This window comes from Geotrypetes seraphini, chromosome 14, assembly GCF_902459505.1.
Source record: "Geotrypetes seraphini chromosome 14, aGeoSer1.1, whole genome shotgun sequence".
NCBI classification, from domain to species: domain Eukaryota; kingdom Metazoa; phylum Chordata; class Amphibia; order Gymnophiona; family Dermophiidae; genus Geotrypetes; species Geotrypetes seraphini.
Genome location: NC_047097.1, coordinates 17256694 through 17276387, shown reverse-complemented (window position 1 = coordinate 17276387; position 19694 = coordinate 17256694). Strand labels below are relative to the sequence as shown.

At 43.2% G+C, this 19694-nt stretch overlaps 1 protein-coding gene across 5 annotated transcripts in view; it reads right to left on the bottom strand.

Annotated features, from left to right (window-relative positions):
• Positions 1–409: 409 nt before the first annotated feature.
• SQOR (sulfide quinone oxidoreductase) overlaps positions 410–19694 on the bottom strand; it is a 59892-nt gene continuing 40607 nt past the window's right edge. For all 5 annotated transcript variants that reach the window (XM_033920871.1, XM_033920873.1, XM_033920874.1 and 2 more), the window contains 4 exons: positions 16505–16688; positions 9735–9802; positions 5082–5260; positions 410–987 (listed from right to left, as the gene is read on the bottom strand). In XM_033920871.1, the coding sequence (XP_033776762.1) occupies positions 930–987; positions 5082–5260; positions 9735–9802; positions 16505–16688 (489 nt within the window). In that variant the 3' untranslated portion in view covers positions 410–929. The remainder of the gene's footprint in view (positions 988–5081; positions 5261–9734; positions 9803–16504; positions 16689–19694) is intronic.

Sequence of the window (19694 nt, the reverse complement as noted above, 5' to 3'; positions counted from 1 at the left end):
TCTCTGAGTGAAGAAGAACTTCCTTACGTTGTCGCCGGAGAACACCCACTCCTTAGACCTCAGAAAATTGTTTGAAAGGAGACACCTGTTCAGATCACTGCTGCTCGATCACTTCCTGTTTTATTTTTAATTCTAAAGTTCCACAAGGCAAGTTAAATAAGATGGGCTTTTCTGAAGGAACTTGTCAAAATATTTGTCTGAGAGTTTTAGGTTATTTCCATCTTAATTTCACAGCAGGGCTCAAAACAAGAGCCTATCATATTTCAATCAAGGATTGCTGAAGCGCCAGATGAATTCTTCCATAGAAAACAATTGCTGCCATCCTATATATGTTCTCTCTAATGTCCATATCAAATGGCTCAAAACTTGAAATCTCTCCAAGTAAACAGAGTTGGCATAGGCCACTTGGCATGATCACTGAAGTAAATTTATTTTGTGTATTTATTCATGCGCACAGGCACAGAACAGTTCAATAAATTTGACAAGAGAATACAAACAAAATACATATTAGGATAAATTCGATTTTCAAAAAAGGATATACAGCATCAAACACCATTTTTGTAGTAAAAAAAATTACATTTAAAAAATCCACTTCAAGGATCTACCTCTCTTCAACCTGCCTATAATGCTTAGAACTTAATTTTGAAAATCATAATTTATGAATATCAAAAATATACTTGGGTTAACCCCCCCCCCTCCACATCAGGAACTTTCAATGACAGTTAACATCCATCACTCAGTAATTTTACTGTTTATATAATTCTACAAATGTTTACTGTACACACTTGGGGATAGTATAATGATCACATGATTTCAACTATTCTTATGTTCATCTTAAAAACATATTGTTCTTTTAACAATTTGATTATGATAGCAGAAAAGGGAAATAGTATAGCAAACACTTTACAGATACCAATAAGCTGTCATTGTTATTTCAGGCCGAGATGCAGCAATTTTCTTATGGGAGCTGGTCCTCCCCAGAGTCCACTAGAAGAGAATATGAAAACAGTTTCATTAAACATCCTTTCTGCTGTACAGAAGTAAATTATCTTCTAGAATTTTCAGAGGCAGGCATGCTAGTCTTCAGATCACACTTAGATTAAATTATTTATTTCTGTGTTGGTCCACTTAAGTACAGTCAAACTTCGGTTTGCGAGTATTTTTGCAAGATGAGCAAAACACTCGAGCAAACTAACGCACAAACCAAGCATTGACTCGATTTGCGAGCCCCCACCCAACCCCTGGAACCGGCAGTATTGCTCCCCCCGAGCCCACCAGCACTTCTTCCTCTCTTCACAATCGTCTCCCTCCTCCCCACACACTGACCGGCACTGTCCTTACCCATGCGCTGCCGGTGTTACAGTGTTAGAAAGTGCCTGCCGCCGGTTTTCTGCTGCGCTGCTGCTGGGCCTTAAGCATCTGCGCATGCTCAAGGCCTTCTGGATCTCACCCTCTCCGAGATTCTCATGAGAATCTCGGAGAGGGTGAGATCCAGAAGGCCTTGAGCATGCGCATGGGAACACAAGTAGCATAGGTGAAAGCAGCATATTTTGCATTGAAAATGTCTTTTTTTTAATGTAGTAATTTAAATTATACAAGTATAGATATCAAGTATAGATATACATGAAAAGAATAACACTGGTGAAACATATTTTACAAGAAATATTACAAACTAGTCTGTAAGCCCGTTACATTAACAGGTGCTAGAATATGTCTGTCTGTCTCTCTCCCTCCCGCTGTGTGTCTCTCTCTCCCTTGCCCCCTTTCTCTGTCTGTCTTTCTGTCCCTCTCCCTGCCACTCTGTCTTTCTTTCTTTCTGTCTGTCTCCCTCCCTCCCTCTGTCTGTCATTATTTCCTTCCTTTTCCCTATGCAGCATGTTCACCCCATTTCCATGTGCAGCAGCAACAGCATTTCCATCTTCCCCCCTCCCCCCACACTTTCCTTTGCAGAAGCAGCAGTGTTATTTCCCTTCCCCTCTAGGTCCCTGTGAAGCAGTAGCAGCATTTTCCCCCACCACCCCCCATTCCCTTCTCTCCCCTCCCCCCCCACTTTCCTTTGCAGAAGGAGCAGCATTATTTCCATTCCCCTCCAGGTCCCTGTGAAGCAGTAGCAGCATTTTCCCCCACCACCCTAGGGTTATCATATGGCTTCAGAAAAAAAGAAAAAAGGAGGGATTGAAACATCTAGGTTTTACTTCCATTGAAACAATGGAAGTAAAACCTGGATGTCTCAATCCATCCTCCTTTTTCTGGAGTCATATCATAACCCTAATAAAGCCAGGAGACATTCTCCAAAACACAGCAATGCAAAACTCTAGGCATGTGCCGGGGGGACCCGCTAAAGACCACTCCAAAATGGTGTCTTATTATTATTATTATTATTTTTTTTTTTTACTTTCCTTCGATGTGGGGGGTTTAGGGGCTTTGTTGCTGCTCTTACCCGCCGCGTGAAACTGAAGCGAAATAAGGTGGCATGGGCTCACTGGAGGATGGCGATTCCCCGCACTGACTCGGCTCAGCCTGAAGAGCCAGCCGAAGCACACAAATTAATGTCCCGTTCTTTTTCGGCTCCCCCTTCCCTTCCCGAGGGCTGGCCTGCTGTGGCGGAAGGTTTTTTTAAAGTTTAAAAGTGCCTGCGGTAGCTCCTCTCACGATCCTCTGCAGCCGCCGCGGCCGATAGTCTCCACCTGCATTGCCCCCGCCGCGCCACTCACTGGCCCGTCGCTCTCCACCAGCGATCCCGCCATCTTGGGAGTGCTGAACAGTGACGGAGGCGACAGTGGATTAGCCGCTGGAGGAGGAGACTGGCGGGGAACGGAAAACAGGTTCAGGGCTGCCAGGGGAGAGGGAAGAGGGGAAGAGTGAGCCCAGCTGAGACTGGCAGGAAGAGGAAGGCGGGGCAGGTGAGCCACCACCGTGAAAAACTTTAGGGAGCCAGCCAGACGTGAATGCGGGCCGTTGTAAGCTTGCATGTGCACTCTTGCCGGCCACGGACATATAGATCAAGAATGGCAAGAATGCGCGACTAGCGTTTTATTATATAGGATAGAAAGAAACTAATTTTAAAGTCCACTTCAAGGACAGATTTATGAGGATAAACTAAAATTAAATAATTCCTGATGGAAATCCAGTTAGCATCCTAACTATAAAGTGAGATCCATATTCTGTTTTACTTACCCTTTTTTTTCATGTTTCAATAGGAATTTCTCCAAATGGTTATGATCAAAAAATATAAATTGTTCACCCTGATAATCTAAAATATATCTACAGGGAAAAAGCAGGAACAAAAAAAAAAGGTTGCTCCAATAGTCAAAACCCTGATTTCAGAGCCTTGAGGTCATATCTGTATCCCATGTATTAGCTCACCATGTTGTGAACCGCCTAGAACTTTTTTGGTATGGCGGTATATAAGAAAATTATTATTATTATTATTATCTGGTACTGCCAAACCTCTACCTGAATCCCTGTAAGGATCTCTGCATATAGGAGCCTCCATGGTATTGCCAAGACCATCATGAGCCATGAAAATTAACCCAATTGGCCCCTCTGGGGGCACACGGTCTATCTGGCAAGGACTTAGGGCAGTGATCTGCCATGCTGGCCATAAGGTTATCCAGTCCTTTATTTATTTATTTTAAAAATTTCTATACCGTTTAAACCAAAGAACATCTGCCCTTTAAAGGGAAGCATGTTCAAAGTAGCTTGGAGGCTGAATCTCCTACCCATTGCCTGGGCCAGAGCATTCTGCGAGCAGAAATAACATAAGTTGAAACTTTGCTCATGACTCTGATGATATCATACAAGGCATCTGCCACATAATCCATCCTCTCCAGCACCAGCTGCGGAAATTATGTAGTCACCTTGTGCCAAAATCGGATATAACGTGGTATGGCATGCCCATGCTACAAACAAGGCTGCTGCTGCAACCTTCATCTCCAAAGTCAGGATCTCAAATTGCCTTTTGAGGACCACATCTACCTTTAGCATCACGCCTCCTTCACTAGGTAAGGAGGTACGTTTGGTAATCTGAGCTGTGGAATCCACCTACAGCTGAACAAAAAGCTGCTGAAATTCAGAAGCCATGGGGGTAAAGCCTAGACATAGTCTTAGCTACCCAAAAGGCATCCTCCAGGGTCTTCCACTAATCCGTGACTAACAAAGTGATGTCTGGATGTGCACTACAATGTCTTTGTTAATTCTTTAAGGAGAATATTTTTTTTCTGAACACTGAAGCATGAGTTACAACAAGATATCCCCTGCCCCACTACTATGACTAAGCAGCTACAAACAATCCAAAATACAGCTCTGAGACTCATCTGCGCACTGAGAAAATATGACCATATCACAGAAGCATACATCAACTCATTGGCTACCAATCCAAGAAAACATACCAATAAAATTCTACTGCATGTTATTCAAAACCCTATATGGAGACAGCCCATCCTATCTAAACAACCGCCTCATCCAAGCAACCTCAACCAGACATAGAAAAACGCACTTTCCATTCATACCCCCCCTCCCCCCGATCAAAGAAGTAAAAAGGAAAAACTACACGATGGCCTCCTAGCCACTCAAGCCACAAAACTAGATAACCAGATCTCTAACCTACTGATAACCACCCCAGACTACAAGATATTCAGAAAAGAATTAAAAACCATTCTCTTCAAGAAATTCCTGAAACAATCCTGACATGATCCACTTTTTACAACTCTTGAATTGACAAATGATCTACTCTTTACAACTCTAGAAAGGACAAATGTTCTTCCATCGTACAATCTGAAAAACAACAAATGATTTTCCCTAGTTTCCCTGTCTTCCTAAATTTCTACCTACACTTTTTACCATTCAAATACTAACAAATGTTCTACTCCATACAACTTTTGAAATGACAAATGATCTACTCTTTACAACTTTAGTAATGACAAATATTCTTCCATTGTAACCCCCCTTCATAAATCTTTTGTAATCCGCCTTGAACCGCAAGGTAATGGCGGAATAGAAATCTCTAATGTAATGTAATGTAATATCAATTATTTTGCAGTTAATAAATACAATATGTATACTGGCATTTAAATACTTACTTTAGCAATCCATACCAGTAAAGGAAAGGCATCATATCAGCTTTCATATGGTACATGGTCCATCTTTCTTTGCTTTGGTCAAAGGGAAAGGTTTCCAGCGGCTGAGCATTGTAGTCAAATTCTGCTAGTATCACTTTATTGTAGTTAGTAACAAGTGGACAGGATGTATATCCATCATACTACAACCAGTAAAATAAATGTAAATCAGATTACAGATATTAATATAATACATGCAAAAAAAAAAAGAGAGAGAGAGAGAGATTAGGTTCTTACTTTGATAATATCTTTCCAGTAGACAGGAATAGTATGCTGAACCTTAGCTACCCTGTCATTCTCATGAGCATACTGCAAAAAGATGTCAATCACAGCTTTTGAAATCTCCTCCTTCTAGGAGTCTGCTGTCCCTTTCAGTACATTCCAAAGCATGCAAGAGCTCTAGAGTACAAGAAGGGACACAGGAAATTCCCCAAAACCAACGTGCTCATATACTATTATAACAGTCAATAATTAAACTGTAATGTGCAAATGAACAAACATTACCTACTGTACCACTGAACGGTAAAACACATCAAATAAAAAGCAACAGCTTCAATATTAGTGGAGCTCAATTATCTCATGAGATTCTATTTACAAACTGATTCTGAACACATAGTTTGACTGGCAGAGAAGTCTTAGCTATGGAGAGGACCATGAAGCATAAGACAGAAACAGGCACATCAGAAATTGTCAGGCAGGAGAGGTTCAGCATACCATTCTGGAAAATATATTATCAAGGTAAGAACCTAATCTCTTTTTCCAGTGCAATAGAAATGTTAAACTGAACCTTACGGAAGTACCTAAGCAATCTCCGAAGTCCTAGTTAGGAGAAATAAGCCTGCTTTCAGTACTGAGAATCCAAAAGTGGAATCCTTATGCGCTGCCACATCCACCCTATAGAATTTAGTAAAAGTGTACAGGGAATACCATGTCACAGTTCTACATATCTCCTCCAGAGGTAGCGCTCCCAAGAACCATGCCCGATGCGTTTCATCAAACAAAGGTGGTCAACACTAACCGAAAGCTATGTCTTTCATACACACTAAACACAGAAACACCCTTGCCTGGTATGGAATAAGTAATCACAAACTACCCCTTCCCCCCTCCCCCATTTTACAAAAGCACAGAAGTTTTTAGTGCTGGCTGGCACGCTGAATGTTCTGCGCTGCTCCGAAGCTCATAGGAACTCTCTATTACTATTGGAGCAGTGCAGAGCATTCAGCACGCTGGCTGGTGCTACAAACTTCTTCTGATCTTTTGTAAAAAGGAGGGGGATATTTAAAAATAGAAATATGTATACAAAAACTGAATCATAAAGAAGCCAGGCTCTGCATACAATGCAACACCACAGAAACAGTGGTGCATGTCCTCTAATACTGTACAAAATATAAGAACATAGATGTAAATTTGAAAAAAGAGAAGTAACAAATCAATTAACAAATAAAAACAAAACATATGCATCCTTGCCCAGAGCACTAATTCTATGGCAGCCTGTAGGTAGTGCCATGCTGTAAGCGCTGGCTGTGACAGTAGGTTCATAATTTCCCCCTCCCCCCCCCCCCAAAGCTACTGTCTGCATGCCTCTAGTACAAAAACTCAGACTTCCGCTGTGTTGAAGAGAACTCCCTAGTATTCCAAAGACTGAGTGGGGATAATTGGCTATTTCAAAAGTTAACAATCCAGCCCAGACTCTGCAAAGTTTGCACAACTGCTGCCACTGCTGTCTTTTCCTTCTTCTCGAGAGGGGGCTCTGATGAGTCAGTCATCACCTTGATGAACGTCCAGGGTGCCACTGCCAGCCCAAATAGTAGCACTGAGAACTGATAATGATTCTCCAACATGTGAAATCTTAGGAACTTTCTGTATGCCGGAAAAATTGAAATGTGAAGATAAGATAAGCATCTGTCATTTCCAGGGCAGCCAGAAACTCTCCTGGCTGGACTGCTGCAATGACCGATCTCACCGTCTCCATCTGGAAATATGGAACCCTCAAGGCTGCATTGATATTGATATGTTTGAGATCCAGAATGGACATCCAGTCATCAGAATCTTGGGCACAACAAAGTGTGTGTATATATATATATATATATATATATATATATATATATATATATACACTGAGTATCTGCCCAAGCCTGAGCATTCTTCCCAAACTGGTTCTATGGCTTGAATATCCAACAATCTGTTTAACATTGCCCGGATTTGGAACACTGGAGAATCCACGAACCAGTCAGACAGAAGATATGTAAACTCTAACTTGTGACCTTCTTGGGCAATACCAAAGATCTGTCGTTATGCTTTCCCTGGCCTCCAGAATATCAGACAACCTTCAATTTTCTGAAGTGTGGCTGGAGGTCTAGCATCATTGAGGTTTCTTGGCTGCCATTGTGACCCGGGAACCTGTATTATCCCAGGACAAGCAGGTAGCATGTTCTCACATGTGAGTGACGTCATCCACAGAGCCCCAGTATGAACACTTCAAAAGTGCATAACCACTTTAAGAATTTTAAAAAAGTTTGCAATAGCCCACACCGCACATGTGCAAATGCCTTCCCGCTCAACATAGGTTTGCGGTACCTCAGTTCTTAGTTTTCTGCGGAGCTAAAAAATCATGATTTTGAACATTGTTCAATTTCTTGCCTTTGCCTTCCTGCTCACACATATTTTTTAGTAGTATTTTTTATGCTCGTATTATATAGGTGTTTTATTTGAGTTTAAAAAAAAAAAAAAAAAAAAAACTGAAACTAATAGTTCAGGTTATTTTTTCCCTCACTGTTCTCCCCTCACGGGTTATGCTCATTGAATTTAAAATTGACTGCTGGGAAACCGACAGTTTTTTAGCTAAAAATCTGTCAGCTAAAAATCTGATCACTATTGCATCGAGTCCCTTGATGCTGGCCAAGCGATGATCGCTTTTACATCTGGCCTCTCCTACATCGAGGTGTGCATCCTCTTCACAGATATCCTTGCCGAAGCCAGACAGGGCACCAATGGTACTGGCAGAACGTCAAACGGTACCAGTGCCTTCGTGAGAAGTTCAAAGCACTTTTCCAAGTTAGTGACATGTTTAAGCTTCTTCCTCTGACACTCTCCATCGGTACCAGCCCAGCCTGAGCATAAGTTACCAGGTCCTGCAGTACCGATACTGGATCTCAAGTCCCACGCCGATGTTCTAAACATAAAAGCAGCGTATCTCATCAATGTTCTTCAAGACATCAGCGTTCATGATCCTCTCAACGATCCAAGTCTGCTCAGCATCATTTATCCTCAGCTACATTGCAGTGTAAACACTGCTCTCCGTCCCACTCTTCTAAGAGTAAAAAGAAATCACATCATACTTCATTATCTTCATCAGATCAGCTCGATGTCATCGATCCCAACACAGTCCTTCACCAAAAGACTTTTATGACTCGGACTTACAGTCAAACTCAGCGGATGATGTCCCTGAGTCTAATATAAGGGCTTATGACACTACTATTGGTTATCGGATAGAAAAAAGAGGGTAGGTTTAAATGGTCATTTTTCTCAATGGAGGAGAGTAAACAGTGGAGTGCCGCAGGGGTCTGTACTGGGACAGGTGCTATTTAACTTATTTATAAATGATCTGGAAATTGGAACGACGAGTAAGGTGATTAAATTTGCAGATGACACTAAAACTGTTCAAAGTTTTTAAAACACATGTGGATTGTGAAAAATTGCAGGTGGACCTTAGGAAATTGGAAGACCGGGCATACAGTTAATCATACAACGAGCACAACAATACTCAACGTACCAAACAGACAAGAAAGTCTACCATGTGGTTTCTTCACGGAGACTCAAAGATGTCAAAAATAGCAAACCAAGAATCCACTACCCACCCCTTCCCAAGCAATCCAATGTCAAAAATTCAATAGAGCACTTCAAGCTCTAGGGGCAAGGTGTCCCATACTAGAGCCCAAATAGCCCTAAATTTATGCCACCGACCAGGCCCCCCCCTCCTTATTTTTATTGTATCCTTCCTTAGGACGCCAAGTACAAGTAAAAGAAGCATAAAGAAAATGACATCTTGGTCAGCATAGATAAGAATGTAGTCATACCCCTGAAGCATGTTAGAACAAAATGTTGTCAGAGCATTCCTCTTCCTGGACGTGCACTGCACTCGTTATTGTACAGTCAGTGGCATAGTAAGAGGGGGGCGCGGGGGGGGGAGGCGTTCCACCCATCCTCTCCGCCCTCCCCTGCTGCACACACGCGCCCCTTTCCCTCCCTTCGTACCTCTTAAATTTTCCCTGCGTGAAAAGTATTATGAATGTGCTGCCCATGATAGTGTCATCATTTCCGGGCCCTGCGCCTAGGTAGTCACCTGAGAGGGACAGCTGACACGATGCGTGCAGCAAGTTTGTGATGTTGTTACTGCCTGGAAAATTAAAAAGGTACAGGGGAAAAGGAAGGGGACGCATGTGCGAATGGCAGAGGGGGTTGGGGGGGACAGAGAAGAGGGCAGGGAGGGGCGCCAGTCACCCTCGCTACACAACTGTGTACAGTGGTAGACAATACAAACAGAACATGAATTTGAAAGGCTTTTTAAGGAGGAGGAGAAGGAGGATGCAAAACAAAAAGAAAGAAATGCTGGCATACCTTTTTGGTAGGTGTTTGGTTCTTCATGACTAACGATATGGTTTTGTCAAGCACTCCAGATTGTGCCGCTACATAAGAAAAAGGGTTATAGCGTATCAATTTAAACTCCTTGTATTCAAAGTATATTCACCCTTATCTAGTTTCACATGAAGTTCATATATTTAGAGGATTTAAAACGAGATAAATTTTAAGGCGACCCAGATGAGACAAGCAATTTCTTCTGTTAAATCCTAGACAGGATTGGCAATAGGAGCTGCCTTTTTCTTGAAATTTCCTTCCAAGTGTTTAATAACATTGACAGACGTTAAATGTACCATTTTCTTTCAACCAGATCAGTTAGAAGGACTCTTTTGATATAGGGAAGCAAATATAGTTCAAGCATAGGTGGATGTATAGTTAATATTGTCACGGTTATTTGATAGGTTATTTTCCGATTTCTTTTGATACAGATTTTTTTTCTCTGTTCTCCAACCGATGTGGGCTGTACTGATTTTTTTGATGTACTTGTTTGTAATTGAATAAACTAAAAACCAAGATAATTCCCCCCCATTTTTTTTTTTTTTTTTACAAAACTAGAAAGACAGGCCATTTTGAGGTTAATTTTCAGAACATATTTCGGTGTAAATAAGCTTTTATGAAGTTTCCTACCTGAAATGCGAGTAAACAAATGTGAACCCAACTTCTGCTCATGACTTGGGGGGTAGTGTCAGGGGGATCCACTGGACTACCGGGGAAATTTTTTTTTTTTTTTTTTTTGAGAGGTTTGGGGGGGATGTCGTGAGTGGTCCACTAACTGGGGCATATGCCAGGTAGACTTGAACCCCTTTAATCGATCAAATGCTCAACACTAATAATGTCAGCCTATGGCACTATTTTAACAGACTTGAATGAAGAGCTATCAGATAAACTTCAGTCAAAAACGTCAGAACTAATCTAACATTTGTGCGGCTCTTCATTAACCTCTCAGCGGGCCACCAGGCACTCAAGCTTCTTTCATAGTGCCTGGCTTTATGCTCCCAATCGTCATCGGATCATCAGGTTCTATTAATTTATTTTGATACTTATACTTCTTTATTTGTACTTAGCTGTGGTCGGTTTGAATGGTTAAAACTAGGGAATTGGTAGCCTTGAAAAAGCCCTTAGAATTTCACGGGCGAAACATGGTGAATCTACTCCCGCATGAAGCGTCTTTTCACAGCTAAGTACTTTCAGTACATATTTATTTAAACTAAACTAAACCTTGGGTTTATATACCGCACTATCTCCACGAATGCGGAGCTCGGCACGGTTTACAGGAAGAAAGATGAGAGAGGAACTACAGTGGAGAGATTAAAGAGTTAGGTGTAAAGGGGGAAGGTGAGAGGCCTAAGAGGGGGGAAGTGTTACAGTTTTGAGAATAGCCAGGTTTTTAGGTGTTTGCGGAAGAGTTGGAGGGCGCTTGAGGTTCGGAGAGGGGAGGTGAGGTTATTCCAGATCTATTTAAGACATACATACAAATAAAGTATAAATATCAAAATAAATTAACAGAACCAGATGATCCGATGACGATTGGGAAAATAAAGCCAGGCACTATGAAAGAAGCTTGAGTGCCTGGTGGCCCGCCGAGAGGTTAATGAAGAGCCGCACAAATGTTAGATTAGTTCTGACATTTTTGACTGAAGGCAACACTAATAATGTGCATATACAGTAATTTGCACGCTGTTAGCGCTGAGCATTGGTTGGTGATTCTGACTCAGTGCTGGAATTGGTTTTGTAGCACTCTTTCTGGTCACCGGGGAGTTTTATGCATAAACCACTTTGATTACACCACAGAAAAATAGTATATAAAGAATTTAAGTACATTTCATGCCATGCCTCTTTGCTAGTGAACTTGAATAAACCCAGGATATTTCTGTAGCTTGAAATGAGGCAGGCCTCAATTAAAAATAAGGCCTCTGTATCAACAGTCATCCAGCACTGTGGGGAAGGAGGAAAAGGGGTTGGCAAACCCACACATTTTAAATTGATCACAGCACAAAAAGAAGCAACGGCTGTCACTGCAATTATTAAAAGGCTGGAGACTTAATCAGAAGTGCCCTGGGCAGTGAGAAATCGCTCTCTCTCCCTCCTCTAGACACTATTTCGGCTAATATTAAGTATGCAAGTGTCTCAGCAGAGGTAGCATCCAGTTCACAGCAGCTCCACTGTTGATGCTTTAAAGCAGGGGTGTCCAACCTTTTGGCTTCCCTGGGCCGCATCGGCCGAAAAAAATGTTTCTGGGGCCGCGCAAACACTGCAGCAAGACAGAGGAGGGAGCCGGAAAGAAGGTAAACACCCGGGGGCAGCAGAGGAAAACACTGTTATCGCCCTCCTCCAAGGCCGCAAAAAATACTTCACGGGGCCGCAGGTTGGACACCCCGGCTTTAAAGCATTTACAGACCAGGTACTCTGATGTTTCACAATTGAAGCTGATTTATTAGGTCTATTTTAAATGGTGATGGTAGCAAACGCAGTGGGCACGTGCACAGAATGTTCTCAACTGACCTCCTCACTCTTCCCTCACCCATCCATGAGGCTAGAAATGTGCCTCATTCTATAGCAGGGCTTCCAATCTGTGGGTCATGAACTAGCCTGGAAGTATGACTAGTGTGCCTTAGTAAATGGACCCCTAAGTATCTTAATAAAAAATTTGGCCCGCAACTTAGCCTGTCTTTTAGATGTCAGCCCCTTATGTGACTTGAGTTTGACACCCCTGCTCTAGGGGCAAAGCCAGACACCCTGAGTGGGGAGGCTTGACATCCCGCCCTTTTGCCCAACATAGCTCCCTGCCTACCAGATGATAGTAGAGGGGTCACTTTACTCCACTTCCCCGACCCCCTGGTGCCTTTAAATCCTTTAGGTCTTCTCTGGCAGTGAGCAGTAATTCATTTCCCTTCCTTGCACCAGGTCCAAGCCTTCCCTCCGATGAACAGAAAGTTTTGCTGCCCGCTGCCAGTGAAGAACTAAAGGTGGGGTGGGAAGTCAGGGGGCAGAGAAGTTAAGTGATCACCTGGAGGAAGAGATATTGAAAGTCTTTTTGCTTGCAGGACTTGGAGATTCTTGTCAGCCATATTACTGCTGTGCTGATGCTGACTGGGCCTGAATCCAAAGGGATGGGCCTTTGCCCACCCATCACTACGCCTCTGATCTAGTACTTCATAGGTCTCAAGACAACTATAGAAGGGGAGCTGTAGGGTCTCAAAAGCTCATATTAAAACCACCGAAATTCCAGTTCAAAAAGTGTGATATTATTCTGGCTTTTGGATATTTCACACCCTCCACCCCACCCCACTCAAATGACCAGTAAAACACTGGTGGATTCATGTCAAATTACAATATGTACCAACAATTAAATGTTTGACAGCTTAATATCTTTATTACATTTTTCCGTAGCATCTATTTATTGGGATTTATTAACTGCCTTTTCATGGAGAGATTCACACAAAGTGGCTTATAGTATTATTGTGGGAACAACTGGAAGCTCCAGTTTAGCAGCTTTAAATGAATTTTCCATGTAAAGTTTTCGGGAGCGAACCAAACGGTATGCAATGCTGGATCAGAGGGCTTGGAGTTATGGGGACCAAGCAGAGGGTCAACCCGAGTTTCCCTATTTAATGACAGCACATTTTTTTGGTGTACAATAATGTTGTTACATGGAACTGAAAAACAGGAGTCACAAAAATCATTAGCCCCAGCATTGTTCTGTTGGTAGGGTTAAAGTTTTGCTTTCTTTTTAAATCTGTCCTGCATTAATTTGTGAAGATGACTACGGGCTACCTGCGACGCTACTGGACTCTATTCTTTATATGCGGGAGGAGGGAAGGGAGGGGGAAAGGAGACGGTTGGGGAATGGTTTGTGCACATGTAAGAGAATTTGGTATACCTATCTATAATTTTTCTCGCACTTTGTTGAAAATTTAATAAAAATGCATGTCCTGCATGCTGAAAAACTTGGGCTCTTGATACATTTGGAAAAAGGGGGGGGGGGGGGATTGGGAAAAAGTCCCAAAATGAACCAGGAAAACAGTTATTTAAATAAAAGCCTTGTTGTGATCCCTCAATCATCTGTTTAAACAGTCTAAAGGCATCCTGCTACGCTAGGAGAGTCAGTTCAGGGAAGAGAGTCCTAAATCTTCCCTGAATTTAAACTTGGAGCTTTAACACACAAGATAATCCAGAGACCCGCCTTGCTTCATATTGCATTACAGCGGTGAAGCAAATGTAGGATTCGTTCCAAGAAATGCTACAAACATCCCCAACGTTCAGAGATATGAGCCAGCCTGCTAGTTTGCAAAGAGATAACACCAATACTTTTTTCACTCAATTTCTGTACAATTTGTACTTTACAAACAAGACACGTGTCTTGTGAGACTTTTGTTGTTGTAAGAATATGTCTCTGTGTTTACTCTTTACAGAACAGTGAAAGATATAACTAGTGGCAGAAAAACACTGTCAGAAAAGGCAATCCAAAGGATGGAAAATGATGCCATTAAGAATCTGAAAGTGCCCCCGGGGCAATACAACTTGTCATTTAAAAACTAATGATGGTTCCCCCAGGATTCGCACTTCTGAGTCGCTTAATTCAGTGGTTTCCTCTTTGATTACATGCCCAAAGTGGCCTAGCAAGGGTAGGAGGCGCCCTCCTCTCCACCCCCTCCCCTACTCCACACTCGCACCCCATACCTCTTTAAATCTTCATCAGCACAAGCAGCTTCTCCGGCCTGCTGCTCGCACTGGCACTGGCTTTCCCTCCAACATTCCCTCCAACATTTCCTGGGCCCGCAGCCCAGAAGTGATTTCAGGGGGACACAGGCCAGCATGAGCCGCAGGCTAGAGTAGTTGCTCATGCTGAGGAAGGTTTTAAAGAGGAACAGGGGTGGGAATGGAGGGTGCAAGTGTGGCATGGGGGGGGCGGAGAGGTGCTGGTTCCCCACCAAGATGGTGCCCGGGATGGTCCACCCCCCCCTTACTACACCAATGAAGGCCCAGATGCTGTGCGGGAGACTAGTTAGTTAGGTGCCATCAATGTCCTTCTTCAATGGTCTCTCTCTTCTGACAGTCGTAACTTCATCATTTGGGCTTCATCTCTTCCAGAATCGATTTTTTAGTTCTGGCGGTCCATGGCATGCATAAAATCATTCTCCAGCACCAGAGCTTTGGTGCGGGATCGGGGTGTACAATAATCCAAAGCTTGGTGCAGTCTTTCATGTGCTGGACATTTGATGACATCATAGGATAAGGATGGGCCTGCTGCAGAATGACTCACAGTGTGCCTCTCATTTGATAAGACCCCCCTGACACTGTTGCTCTCAATCCATATAATATTTTCTTTAGGAGTAAGCTTGTTTGGCGTAATAACCCAGTAATATCATTCCTGGGGAGATTAGACCCTTTGCTTGGCGTAATAATCCAGTAATATCATTCCTGGGGAGATTAGACCCTTTGCTTGGCGTAATAATCCAGTAATATCATTCCTGGGGAGATTAGACCCTTTGTTAAACAAGTCTGAACTGCCCAGGTTAAGGTAGTGTCCCTGCCTCTGTTTATCCCTCTGTAACTGGTAAGAACAGCAATAGTTTTGTTTTGGGGGTTTTTTTGGGGGGGGAGAGTCCAGTCTTGAAAATTCTCAGGTAAATCAGTCACCAAAACTAGCAGCATATGGTATGTTATGTTCAAGAAATTATAATTGTAAAGCACTTTTGTGCTCTATATACACATTATATTTTAATACTATTACCTGGGTTCCTTCTTTTGTACCGTATATACTCGAATATAAACCAAGATTTTGGGGCAAAAAAAAAAAAAAGGCCTAAAAATTGGGTTCTTGGTTTATATTCAGATCCTCAAGTCTGCTTGCTCCCCCACCCAGACCTGTTGCAGGCCTCCCGCAGGCTTGCCTTAAGCTTTGGTGGTCCAGCGGTGAGCCAGGACAGGGGCAATCATTCCCGTGTCCTGTCCCAGCCAGCTGTTAGCCACCATGCTTCCCTCCCACCTCCCAGACCCATTGTAGGCCTCCCACGGGCCTGCCTTAAGCCCTGGTGGTCCAGCAGTGAGCCCGGACAGGAGCGATCCTTCCCGCATCCTGTCCCGACCAACAGTTAATCACCCTTCTTCCCTCCCAACTCTCTTGAAAATACCTTTTGAACCTCTAGCATTGAAGTGGGGCAGGAGTGATTTTTCTTCACTCCTGCCCCGTGCAGAGCTGCGATCAGAAATGGCTGCACAAGTTCCAGGGGCAGTCAGCTCAGCATCGGGCACAAGCGAAGAAAAATCGCTCCTGCACCGCTTCACTGCTAGACCACTAGGGTTCAAAAGGTATGTTGGAGAGGAGTCTGGGAGGCGGGGTGGTTAACAGTTGGCTGGGACAGGACGCAGGAAGGATTGCTCCTATCCTAGCTCACCGCTGGACCACCAGGGCTTAAGGCAGGCCTGCAGTGGGCATCAGAGGCCGGGTGCAGAGCTGAGAAGGAGGGTAGGACAGCTGGATGCAAGGCATGGCAATTGAATATAAACCCCCCCCTGGTTTATATTTGAGTGAACGTCTCGCCCCCCCCCACCTCTTGGGGGGGGGGGGAGTTTACCACGGTTTATAATCAAGTCTATACAGTAATTCATTGTTCTTTGAGGCCTGAATTGTTACATCTCAGATCCCGGAAACAGAATAAATCAACATTCCTAACCAGCACAGTACAACTTATGAGCTTTCAGTTCTAACAAAGCTAGAAAAATCCTCAAAAAGTCAGGGCTTTTACCTACAGCTGCAACTGTTTTGGATGTAGGCAGATTGGTGCAATCTCCAATGCCAAAGACATTGGGGTATTTAGTGTGCTGAAGAGTTTCCTTGTCAACATCCACCCAGCCTGCAGTGTCGGACACTGGACTATTCACCAGCACATCTGGTGGACCCATGGGGGGAGTGACATGAAGCATTTCATACTATAAAGGAGAAGAGAGACATGCAAAAAAATGAGGAATGCAAAAAAAAACAAACAAACGGGACAATCATGCATGCAACTGTCCAAAATGATCCAGGTATGAGAAAGCCTCTGCAGAACTCACACCTAATAATAAACTGGGACCAGCTCGTGCTCAGACATAATATTCAGATCCAGCACATTGAAACAAACCTAGTTCGACGTATGCAGGAACTTGTGATGCAAATTCTACAACCCTATCAATAATTCTTGAATTTTATTTTCTGTTTTGTATTTCCCCAAATATATTTCTTAAATGTCATTTTAACCTGCACAGAAACAGAGAAAATGACAGCAGCTAAAAGGCCAAACGATCAAAATAAGTAAAATAAACCTTAGGGCTCCTTTTACGAAGGGACGAGAGGGCCTTAATGCCCCGCGCGCAAGCCGCTACCGCCTCCTTTTGAGCAGGCGGTAGATTTTCCGCTAGCGGGCGCGTACGATTAAACCGCTAGCGCACCTTCGTAAAAGGAGCCCGTAGTCTCACAAATAATCTGTTAGGCCGGCGTTTATTAAGGACACAGTCCATCAAGTGACTCTAGCGCATCTATGTGTAAAATACATCTGCCGGCCTTAAGAAAATATATATACTTTTGGGAAATGCAATTTAAGTTGTTATTTTGACTTTATGTATCCCCTTATAGAGCCTTTGGTGCTAAATTTCGGTCTTCAGCTCTGTGTGATAAATGAGGTCATTTAGTTGCTGCTCTGAGACATATGCTGTGGCCTTGCCCGGCTGTTCAAGCCTTTTGGACACAACTTTTTACTTTTATAGGGACTCTTTGGAATGCGACTATACGACCTCAGCCTCTCCTTCTGTTTGGTATTTCTCCCTCTTGCCATCCGCGGCCACCGGGACTGAAGGCCTTTCTGCGGTGGTCCATTTTATGTGCCCTGAAATGTATATTCCTAAAATGGCTGGACACTGATGCCCCTACCATCTTTCTGTGGCGCTCTCAAATGATTTTGTTGCTGACTTGGGAGCGCCGCGAGGCGCCCGATCTTTCTACAGTACGGGGGCAGCGATTTACGGCTACCTGGGAAAGTTTTTGGAATACCTTGACTCCTGCTGCGCGCAGTAGAGTTTTGAACTGCTGAATGTGTCTATAGCTATTTTATCTGTGTTGTTCTTTTCCATTTTGTATTTTTGGGGACTCCGGTCTGTGTGTGTGGGGGGAGAGGGGGATTTATTGGTCGGTATAAACCTGTTTTCTTTGGAGCACTGCTTGTTGGGCTGACTCTTGGTACTTGTGTTTTTGTCTGTTCCAATAAAAATTATTTTACCATAGAGTCAGTGTAAACGTTTAGTGAAAATTTTTTTCTGCACTAATATATAGAGCTTCAAGTGATTCTTCATTTAGCTCTGGAGATGAATTTCTGGGTTTTGAGGATGAAGATTAAAAGGTACCTAACTACAGTGTTCCCTAGTTACATTTTTTGTAAACTTAACTATAAAATTAGTACAGTAAATCATTATGAAAATTCATGAATAAAATGTCGAGAATTATTTTTCTTCTTAACCCTTTCAGGACCATAAGGATCGTAGGCCAATTTTTGTGGTTTTGATGACATTTTTATGGTAAAAAGGGCTTGCAGATGCCAAAAAATTGATTTTTTTTGTGAAATATCATTATTTTTATTTAAAAAATCACACTTCTGGCTTATGGACAGTGTGGCAAGTGAATCTTCTCGTCAATCTGGCAACGACGCTAATGAATGAATGTCGGAACCAGTTTGTTTACATAAAGGCAGTATCCTATGGAATCCGTACATATCAAATTTAGAACTGTAGACTATCCCAATCAAAATTTATAGGATTTTAAAGTTATGGGACAAATATGTCCCTTGGTCCTGAAAGGGTTAAAAATGTGTAAAAAAAAAAAAGTGGGTGCGTCTTATAAGCCGCTGCGTCCTACACACCAGCAAATACAGTCTATAAGTTATTAATGCGCAGCCTATGATTTCCATCTGCCAGTTAATAAAGCTCAATTTTTCCAGCCACCTAGAGAAAACACAAGGGGCTCCTTTTACGAAGCCGCGTTAGCGGTTTAACGGGTGCTAATTTGCCGGCCGCGCTAGCCGCAACCACCTCTCCTTGAGCAGGCAGTAGTTTTTCAGTTAGCGTGGGGGTTAGCGCACGCTAAAAAGTTGCGTGCGATAAAGCCGCTAACGCGGCTTCGTAAAAGGAGCCCACGGTGGACCAAACTTATCATATTATCTAAACGGACAAACCCAAGCACCATTTTAGTACATAAATCAAGCAATATTTCTATTCATAAATTTGCTGCGATGTATCTAGTATCAAGGCCAGGGCTCTCCAAACCTGTCCTACCGACTCCTCGGCCAGCCAAATTTTTAGGCTGTCTACGATGAACATATATGAGATTGGGTCTCTTAGTGCAGTGTTTTTCAACCTTTTTACACCTATGGACCGGCAGAAATAAAAGAATTATTCTGTGGACCAGGCTGCGGTTGAAGAACACTGGGCTAAGTCGTGGGTCAGACCCCACCCATCTCTACCCAATCTCCACTCCAGACTCCGCCCCCATAATAGTACTAATTGCATCTTGCACGTCCCTTGCCTCATCTGGAAGCCTTCCCTCTGATGTCGCAATGTCAGAGAGAAGGCTTCCGGTTCAGGCGCAGGATGCCCGTAGGAGCCGCTGCCCGTGGTTTTGTGCACCGAATCAGTTAGGAAGAGGGAGCTGGCTCGAAGATAACGCCGCATTGATCGCACCGTGGACCGGCGGTTGAAGAAGACTGTTTTGGGCCTGATGCACGTGCTGGCCATGTGGACCGGCAGGAAATTTCTGTGGACCGGCACTGGTCCATGGACCGGTGTTTGAAGAACACTGTCTTAGTGTATGCAGACCTATTAATGCATATTTACCTTCTCTCGTGCATATTAATTGTGGATATATTAAAAGTCCTGGTAGCACACACATATAGCTAAAATGGTACATATGCT